This window comes from Vigna umbellata, unplaced genomic scaffold (genome assembly GCF_029865625.1).
Source record: "Vigna umbellata cultivar VRB3 unplaced genomic scaffold, Vumbellata_1.0 scaffold_870, whole genome shotgun sequence".
NCBI lineage: Eukaryota > Viridiplantae > Streptophyta > Magnoliopsida > Fabales > Fabaceae > Vigna > Vigna umbellata.
In genome coordinates, this window is record NW_028274635.1 from 1 (window position 1) to 9,632 (window position 9,632).

General features: G+C 33.2%; 2 protein-coding genes across 3 annotated transcripts; both read right to left on the reverse strand.

Annotated features, from left to right (window-relative positions):
* Positions 1 to 2,401: 2,401 nt before the first annotated feature.
* Positions 2,402 to 4,505, reverse strand: LOC124848264 (L10-interacting MYB domain-containing protein-like). 2 transcript variants are annotated; one of them, XM_088102860.1, is made up of 3 exons: positions 4,274 to 4,505; positions 3,178 to 3,513; positions 2,402 to 3,104 (listed from the first exon to the last, which is right to left on the reverse strand). In XM_088102860.1, exons 2-3 carry the CDS (start codon positions 3,505 to 3,507, stop codon positions 2,520 to 2,522), a joined length of 915 nt encoding a protein of 304 aa, XP_087958986.1. In that variant the 5' UTR covers positions 3,508 to 3,513; positions 4,274 to 4,505; the 3' UTR covers positions 2,402 to 2,519. The 2 variants fall into 2 exon arrangements, with proteins under 2 accessions (XP_087958986.1, XP_087958984.1); XM_088102858.1 differs by lacking the exon at positions 4,274 to 4,505 and adding an exon at positions 3,989 to 4,214.
* A 1,859-nt stretch (positions 4,506 to 6,364) lies between these two features.
* On the reverse strand, positions 6,365 to 8,500 carry LOC148190500 (elongation factor 1-delta 1-like). Its single transcript, XM_088102856.1, has 8 exons — positions 8,349 to 8,500; positions 7,958 to 8,066; positions 7,758 to 7,874; positions 7,578 to 7,665; positions 7,351 to 7,477; positions 7,127 to 7,240; positions 6,738 to 6,899; positions 6,365 to 6,609 (listed from the first exon to the last, which is right to left on the reverse strand). Coding segments are annotated over exons 2-8 (696 nt in total). The 5' UTR covers positions 8,044 to 8,066; positions 8,349 to 8,500; the 3' UTR covers positions 6,365 to 6,607.
* Between the last annotated feature and the right edge of the window lie 1,132 nt (positions 8,501 to 9,632).

Here is a 9,632-nt window from a genome sequence, read left to right on the forward strand (position 1 = left end):
ATCTTCTAGTAAAACCAGTAGTCATTTCTGGCAAAAAAGTGATGATAATTTATTCATAGAAAAGTGTTAGAAATGGACTTGAGGCCTAACTCATCTCCACAAAACCGGCTTGTAAGGTGAGGTCTGCACCCACTTATATACTTTAATTTGGCCTTATCTCTAGTCGATGTGGGACTTCCAACACACCCCCCTCACGCCGAGGTATATACATCTCGAGCGTGAGATTAGACATTAATGGGTGGTCCAATAGCGGCCCGATAATGGGTGGAACAATATGCCCAACAAACAACCAATAATGTTTAGGATAGGCTCTAACCATAGCTCTGATACCATATTAGAAAGTGGGTTTAAGCCTAACTCAACCCCACAAAACCGGCTTGTAAGGTGAGGTCTGCATCCACTTATATACTTTAATTTGGCCTTATCTCTGGTTGTTTTCAAGTTTTCTGTATTGTACTGTTGACTACTGTTTTGTGCTTCATATTAATCAGAGAATTCAAAGATGATGACTGAGGCAAGCTAAGAATATTTGGCTCTGATTTTGGATCTGATATGAGGTTAATGTACTTATTTAATATCTTTGATATGAGTACACACCTAATGCAGTTGGAAAAATCAAAACCATGTTCATCCTTTGATTTGTTTACATTTTAATCAGTGATATGATATTATTAGGTTACTCACTTTTGTTTCCTATGTTTATGTTATTCTTTTTATAATCTTCTGATTTAATAATCCAAAAATTGTACATCAACACATTCTATCAAAAATTCGTTATTTCAATTGCTTTTCATCTAGTTCACTCGAAAAAAAAGAATAGAAATATTAGTTCTATTAACTTGTAAAACTCAAACTTTACTACTTTCTAGTTATTTCATTGTCAAGTTTTTTTATCATTCCATTTAATAAAACAGCCTGTCCTGCTGAAAATGTGTGTAAAAACTTGTCCATATTATACTAAGCAAGATCTCTGTTAAAAATGTTTCTTGTATTAACCACATTAGTGTGAATAAATCATGGGTTTGAAATTAAATAAAAAGATCATTAAAGCATGAAGGAATTTGAACTTACAACATACTAATATTTTTGGGTTTAAAAAATTTGGGCATTATTTTGAACATAGATAAATAATTAAATAACTATTTTTTTGTAAGGTTGATGAGTATAAATTTATCATTAAGCACAAAAAAAATATTAAATGGCAATTAAATGAATGAATTTGTGCGTATATTAATAAAGCGATAATTTTTTATTTTATAGAAAAGTATAATATTTGCATAATTTCTTTTTTAAATAATAAATACAAAATATAAATTTAAAAGATTGACAATCCAAAAAAACTCAATAAACACAACTTGGAATAATCAACATATAATAATAATAATAATAATAATAATAATAATAAAAGGTTTAAAAATGTTTTCAAAACTTCTAAAATGAATGTTTTTTATTTTGGTTCCTAATTATTTCCCCTTTGTTTTTAATGTCTCTAAAATTGAGAATGCCTGTTATTAATATTGTAATATATACGAATTTTGGTTTCAATTCCTGTCAAATATTATTATTTGTTTTTCATTCTTTCAAATTTCAAATCACTGATTGTAGTGTCCAGCATTTAGAATAGATAAATAACAGAAATTTAAAAGTTATTTTTTAAGATTTTGATATATGATCACATTACTTTTCGTTCAACATATTAGGTAAGAAATATCTGGTAACAAATTAAAGATAATAATTTACACTTTGAAGAAATATAGCTAACCATTTTTAAACCCTAAAAACTAAGTGGAATGGTAAGTTGAAATAATTTAAAAAAAAAATGTCATGCGACAATTTTAGAAAAAAGTAAATCTTATATAATAGACTCCTGCTCAGAAGGGTGCATTTTCTCGGCTTTTGATCTGAATGAACAATTAAACATAAAATGATGATTTTATTTATTTTTAATATGGTGTGCGATGATACTATACAACTCTTCTGAATTATGGCACTGCCCATGTAACTTCAAATTAAACATTTCCGAAAGAAAATCTGTAAGGTAAACTAGCTTCACCCTATGTTTGGAACTGTTACAAATTTAATCTGAAGTGGTTACAAAATGGATTGAAATCTGATGTTCTTGTCATTCTAAAAAATCGAATATACATTTGTTCACACCCCAGTAAATTGAGCATGCTTAGCAAAGCATTAGATGACTTAAATCTAAAGGGTCCATAAATTACACTACTAATATGCCTAAGACACTGTAACAACAACCATCCATTTAGAATAATGGTATTGGCGCATTTTCAACAAACAATAGTTTACATTTAGTCAATAGGATCAGAAGGTTCACAAAAGTCATATTCGAAAGAGTAACTATAAAATCCAGTTGAAAAAGCACGTTGTATAAACAACTACGGCAGGTTGTAAAAGTTAAAACTAGGAATGGCATTACTTACAGTCAAACAAAAAGGACGGTATAATAGACTGAGCATTTGTGTTGTGACTATGAAATCTATTCTGATGACTTGAATTTTCTAATGGAAGGGACTTCTACTGCACTTTCCTTGTAACCATGTCAACCTTATCTTGACACTTTTTAGAGAAATGAATATCTCCCTTAAGCTAGGGTTCTCAAAGAGATCCAGGGCAGAAAAGTAGAGCTGTTGATCAATGCCTTCTATCTCATCTAGAGCCTTAATGCAGTTTGTTATGGAAAACTTGTCATCACTTACACTTGAAACGACTGCCCTTAACCTTGAAACAGCAACCATATCTAACAAGGCTTCTGCCATAGCATTGCAGGTGTCCTGATCCAGGCCAGTAGTTTGTGTCTCGTACGACCGTTTCCGTTTCCTATCTAGAGAATTCTTGGTCACCTTCTCAGAAGTTGAGATATTCCCAGGAATAGATTTAGATGTTGATGGGTTTTCATAATGTGAGACCTTAGCTTCTAGACATGGTGTAAAGCCAGATGCATCAGTTCCAAAAGATTTGTCAAGCTCTTCATAATGACTAGACTGGGCGTATTTCCCATCAGCTGCTGAATCTATGAAGATTGCGCACAGTTGCTCATATATTGGACAATCTTTCCCTTTAACTGTTTCGTGCCTAGGCTGTGCCTACATAAAAAAATAGCACTATTCAGGTTACGAATAAAGAAAGGAACAGATCGCTACAATGAAAGGAACTTACCCCTATATCATCCCACTGCTCAAAGCCAATGCAACAGGAATCATCCATTACAAAATCATTATTCTGATCATAAGCGGATTTCAAGTTGTAGAAGCGGGTCCGAAGTACATCTAGATGCTTCCTCAATTGATTATTGTTGAAACTAAGGTCTGTTTGCCTATTAAACTCATCCCGAATATGATTCCATGTTTTCTTGTCAAAAACATTGTTTGGTCTATTTCCTAGTTGAATCTGCTTGACAACCAAGTCTGCAAATATCTTGTCAAGGGATGCTGTCCATCTTGTCCTTGATCGCTCTTGCTTGGGCTGATTGCTAGCTTCAAGTTCCATCCACACCTGTACAAATGATTATAATTCAATAATTTACTCAATAACATCCTCATAAAAGCCCCTCCGGCAGTGATCCCACTAAAATTTAAGAAAAAGCAAAAGGGCCTCTTGACTTTGAAGCTTAAACTAATCACCCAAACCAAAGTCACATATCAACAATTTCAATTTTACAAAAGTGCCACATTATCCATCATGACAAGCAGAGGCATTGAAGAAAAAAGGTCACTCCAAACAGCATAACACAATAACATTAAAGCAAATGAAACTGAATAACAACGATAGCATTGCCATAATAGTTCTTGTATTTCAAAACATTCTACAATTCAAAGCAAAAAATCCTCAAATTACACTCATAAAAATTGCAACTTGACAATATCCAATAGACTATCCCTAATTCCTATAGCCTATTCACCTTCACAAAATCACAATTCCTTTTGGTTTTCTTTCCAAACTTAAACAATAACAAGGACAGTGTTCTTACAACAATAATTTTGAGTTGTTGAACGTAGATAGTGTTCATTAGTCATCTCAGTACACAACCGTTGAATGCACAAAAAATGTAGAGGCGAAAGCGGGTGAACCAAAGAACTAGGTCGAAGCAATGCGAAGTAAATTAAAGATCAGCATCGAAGATCAAACTCCATAAAACCAGCACAGGTAACAGAACCGTCTAATGCACTAAAAGCCTTAATTTAATCAGATTCGTTTCACACGTCGCAAATCAACAATAAAACTAACATTTGAAATGAAAATGAAAAAGAAATACCTAGAGTTGAGTGTGTTGCGGTGGAGAAAGAGAAAGAGGAAAAAAGGAAATGATAGTGTGAATACGAAAGGAGAGGAGTAGAGGTAAATTTGACGGCAGAGGATGGAAGAGATCAACGACGGCGCCGTGAACGGCCACCGCGAACCGTTACGCTGTCGGCGAGAGGTGTCGGGAAAAACAAATACTGAAGATAAAAAAATATTAGGATTTGGGATTTAGAAGAGAATGAGCGTTTTAAATGGGTTTTCTGAGTGTTATTAATAATCTAAATCGTCTAATTTCAATATCAGATTAATTATTTCTTTTTCTTAAGTTTTCAATTAAGTTTGACTTGTTTTTAGAAACAGAGCAATGTAGTCTTTTTAATTTCAAATCGACGAAAACGACATAAAACTAATACTTTATATTCAAATTTAAAATTGTCTTTTTTTTTTCATATTATGCTTGAATTCTTTTATGTTATGGTTGAATATTTTTTTCTGTTATGTTCAACAATCTGATGTTAAACTTTCAATTTTTTTATTATTTAATTTATAAATTATGAAAATATTTATGATAAAAATAATTATATATGTATAATATATATGATAATATTAAGAAAAACTTAGAAAATAATTATTCAAATCATAGACACATTGTTTTCGGTGATATATTGTGTTGTAACTCAAATTTTTTAAATCAAAGATAAACTAGTATTGGTTAAAAAAAATTATTCTTTAAAATTTTAGTGTTGGCAAGGTTGAAAATTAGTTTTTTTTTTTTTGCAACCCTATTAAGTCAAGCATGTATTTAAGTCTAATTTGACTAAGATAACATATTACAACCATGTATCGAACACCTAGAATCACAATTCCCCTTAGAAGTTTTTTGTACAAATTTCAGAAAGTTGCCATGAAAACCATTAAACACTCCACATTGACTCTAATCTGTCATATTCGATTAAAGATTGACTTCATCTTCAAATACATCAAATTAATGTCAATTATTAATTATAAAGTAATCAGTTTCATGCAATCTATTATAAATAAATAACCTTGGGAAGTAAAAGAAATTTAAAAAGGTATCCAGAAATTGCTTCAACCATTTCTTGAGGTTTAGGCATAAAAGGATAAAATCACATATTGGAAAACAAAAACTACAACAACTCAGAAGGAGAAAATGTTAAAAATAGTTCACATTTCCAAGTTTTTAAGATTTGGAAAAATTGACTCCTTATTGGGATGTAGAAGAGTACGAACCTTCTCAACACATTGTCATCTGGTTTTTGAAAAAATATGAAAGAAAATATTTTCAAAATTTAAACCAAACATATTTTTAGTATTATTTAGATTTTTTTTTGCCAGTGCACTAATATTCATGAATCGAAAGAGATTTCTTACCATCTAGATGCTCTGTTTAACATTCGGAGAAGTGAATTTTCATTTAGTAATGTTAAATGTCCGACTCTAAATTCTGAGGCAAGACAGTGGAGATTTAGATAGGGAAAGTTCTAAGAATTAGAATGTTAAATGTTGAATGCGTTTCTGATCATATTTATATCTTCTTTCAGTGAGAATACAAAAAATGTACTTTCGAGTGAAGCATAGACAACATGGAAAGTAAACCACAAATCTTGCAACCATAAACCCTCGTATTCTACTTTAAGAACCTGCAGGAGTGCGCGAATTGCATTACTGATCTCTTATATCTTTTATTAATGTACCATCGAAGGTTATTTTTACCTGTAACGCATAATGAATCTTCATTTGTTCTGTGTTCATACATTACAATAGGATGTGACTTCCTAGGAAGCTGAGCTCCCCAAAGATAGATTTTAATGCTGACAAATCCTGTGGCTGAGTTACAGGAAAACCCTTTGACTACAGACATGGATAAACCAGCTAGTGAAACCAGATACACCTAACTCCTCAAAAGCACCTAATCCATATTGCTGGGTCTCAACTTAAGTTCAAAGCTAAAACTTGTGTTTAAACTAGGTATATTTGCTTCATTTCTCTATTTAAGAAGACTTAATTTATCAAAAGTTAATTTCTTCAAGGTAAAGGTTTGTGTTAAATTGCTCTCAACAGGTTTCTATTTCACACGATCCCATTGATATAAATTGTTATGCTCATCTTCTGCTTTTATCACATTAACTACAGAACTGAAGTTGTTCATCAGGATTACCTTTGAATCAAAGGCTTAAGAAACACAACAGAAATCAAAGGCTTAACAAAATCAGTAACAAACAGGATTCTAAAGACAAAAATTCTCACATGAGAGCATTCCTTAGACCATAGTTTCTAAATATCACTACTCCTCTAGTTGCCAATCTCGAAGTCCAACTATTGCCGATTCTGTAATAAAGGTTATGAAATAGCATTAGAACAAGCAGTAAAACCATAAACAGTATGCATCTTATCACGAAACACAAAAAACACTTGGTAATTACTAGAGAGAAAAAGGCCATCTAAAAAATACGTACAAATTTTATTGAAGGCTACAATGTCACAACTCTGGACATATTCACTGATGGGCTCAACTGTGAGATTTTCCTCAATAAGACTGTCAACAGAAACTAGGTCATCCACAATGGTAAGCATAATTTGCAGTTTCTTGATGCCGTACCCGACTGGAACAAGTTTGGCTAAGACGGAAAAAATTGATATCAGAATCACAAAAGAGAAGCACAAAGTACGACTTTTCTCTAAATCAAAGACTAGAGAACAACATATATAACATTTACAGACAAAAAATTGAATCTTATCATTCAACTATTTTAGCAAGTTGATCAAAATTAGTACAGTTCAAAAAGTGCAAAACATGTACAAATATCAATAACCACAGCCAAAGTATATACAAATAACGACGTACATGCACCCCAAAGCAACCCTTCCATGCTGACAGATCTCACTGCTTCCTCGAGCTTCTTCATGTCGGTTTCATCGTCCCATGGTTTCACATCCAACAGAACAGATGATTTCCCAGCTGGAAAATGGAATCAGCAAAAATTCAATGCCCACAAAAAGTGCTATAATCAGCGGAGGAAGCAGGATAAAGTTAAAAGATAAGAGGTAAATGACAAAACTGAAACTTACACTCTTTCTTTTTTCCAGATGCCTTCACTGCAGCTGCCCGTTCCTCAGCTGCCTTCTTTTCTTCTTCTGTCTCTTCACCAAACAAATCGACATCATCATCATCATCGTCATCCTCAGCTGCAGCAGCCTGAAAATCAACTTACACTCAGTCAAATGTCAATGAATAATTACAGTTAAGCCATTCGACGCACCACAGTTGAAATATCAATCACGAGAAAGATACTTGCCTTTGTATCAGCAGTTGGGGGAGTTGCAACAGGCTCGGCAACAAGAGATCCCTCAACAGTGACACCAGATCCCTCACCAGAAACACCACTGTGCACAAAAAATTGGCACACAAATACAATCAGATCCAGATCAAGTATTACACATATAATTGGCGTGCAAGTCAAGGGAAGAAAACTTACGAAATTCTCAACAAAGCATCAATGTGCTTGTACCACCTGGACACATTCACATACTCTGCTGATGGAGCAGTTGGCAAAGCTGCATAGACAGTGAGATCATCCTTTGAAGCTTGGTACCTAAACAACACATGAAATGAAACAATACATAAAAAAAAATTACCAAAAAAAAAATACAAAATGAAGATGGATAAAAGCCATACCCTGTGATGTAACTACGTGAGAGAAGGTACTCGTCAAGCTTCTTCAACCCAGAGGTAGAACTAAGGTCGTAGAATGTGACTGCCATGCTTGCTATGTATGTTAACTCTTCTGGAAAAATTGAGAAACACGAATTGCAACATCAGCAATTCGATTTTAACAAGGAAAACAAAAACAAAACAAGAAAAATCAAATCTTCCATTGAAATCCATTAATAGAATGTTCAACTGCGAAGTGAACTAAAAAGGCATTAAACCCCCAAAATTGTAATATGACAAAGAGAATATGGAAATTCAAAGAGAAAAGTGCTACAATTAGCATATGTTTTGGGAAAACAAATTCCATAGAAATTGTTACAAAGAGGTTTGGAGTGTAACTGTTGAGGTTTCTTACCTGTGGGAGCAAGGCAAAGTAATGCAGCACAAAGCAGAGAGGTTTGGAGTGTAAGAGAAAAATAATCTCTTTCTATTTGCTTGAAATTGAAACCCTAAACCCAATCCTGCAACAGGGATATCGGGGGTGTTGCTCCCTCCACCATCACACCTTTCTCCCTCCACCTCCCCAATTTTTTTTAATTCCAATTATATCTTCAAATTAAAATTTTTTATTTTTATTATTTTAATTTATTCCAAACCTAGTTCTCCTACTTTACTCCCTTCACTCAATCTTTCCATCTCTCAATTTCGTTTAACAATTTGTCTTCTGTTTTACTTTACAACTCCATTTGTCTTCTCCGTTTCACTTCTCCTCATACGATTCTTTCTTCTTTATTTTCCTTACATTATTAAAATACATTAAAAATATATTAAAAAATAATAAATCAAAACATTTAAATTAAATTATTAAAATATTTCCAAAATAAAGAATAAACTAATAAAATAAATCCTAAAATTAAAAATGTAACTCGGAGTCCGTTTAAGGAAAGAACTGATGTCAACATCCGTTTATGGAAAGAACGGATGTCAACATCCGTTTAAGGAAAGAACGAATGTCAACATCCGTTTAAGGAAAAAAACGGATGTCAACATCCGTTTAAGGAAAAAACGGATGTCGACATCCGTTTTTTCCTTAAACGGATGTTGACATTCGTTTTTTTCCTTAAACGGATGTTGACATCCGTTCTTTCCTTAAACGAATGTTGACATCCGTTGAAGGATGTCACCGTTTAAAAGTTACGTTTTTTATTTTAGGGTTTTATTTGAAGGTTTATTCGAAAACACACCTTAAGGAAGTAACACACGCACTGCACCACTCCACACACTGCACCACGAGAGCGACACTGCATCACGAGAGCGACACTGCACCACGAGAGGGAGACTACTTGATAATTCTTTCCAGTACCACCAACCTTTACAACTTGTAGTATCTCACCGCGACAAAAGAAAGAGATGAACAAAAATAATGTTAAAATAAAAGAAAAATATTTTACTCATGTAGGAGGAACTAAAATAGGTTATTAGTGGAATAGGTTGTGAATGGGTAAAATTAAAAAATTAACTCTAAAAATAAAATTTTATTTAAGGGCAAAATAGTAAAGGGGAGGTGGAGGAAGAAAGGTGTGGTGGTGGAGGGAGCAACACCCGGATATCGGTCATCATCAAACTGGGCTATGTACCCCTTGAATGGCCTTTACTATTCTCACCTCTCTGGTGTTACTAAGTTTACTTATTACTTTTT

Bases quoted from the DNA above. Each gene is read 5' to 3' on its own strand.
- LOC148190500 (XM_088102856.1), bottom strand. From the start codon at position 8,043: ATGGCAGTCACATTCTACGACCTTAGTTCTACCTCTGGGTTGAAGAAG. The intron at 7,875-7,957 runs GTATGGCTTTTA...TGTGTTGTTTAG, and splicing joins TCACGTAGTTACATCACAGG to GTACCAAGCTTCAAAGGATG. The intron at 6,900-7,126 runs GTACGTCGTTAT...TTTCCGTCTTAG, and splicing joins AGGGTTGCTTTGGGGTGCAT to CCAAACTTGTTCCAGTCGGG.
- LOC124848264 (XM_088102858.1), bottom strand. From the start codon at position 4,027: ATGAACACTATCTACGTTCAACAACTCAAAATTATTGTT. The intron at 3,514-3,988 runs GTAAGAACACTG...TCATTTGTACAG, and splicing joins AACAACTCAAAATTATTGTT to GTGTGGATGGAACTTGAAGC. The intron at 3,105-3,177 runs GTAAGTTCCTTT...TTTTTTATGTAG, and splicing joins AGCAGTGGGATGATATAGGG to GCACAGCCTAGGCACGAAAC.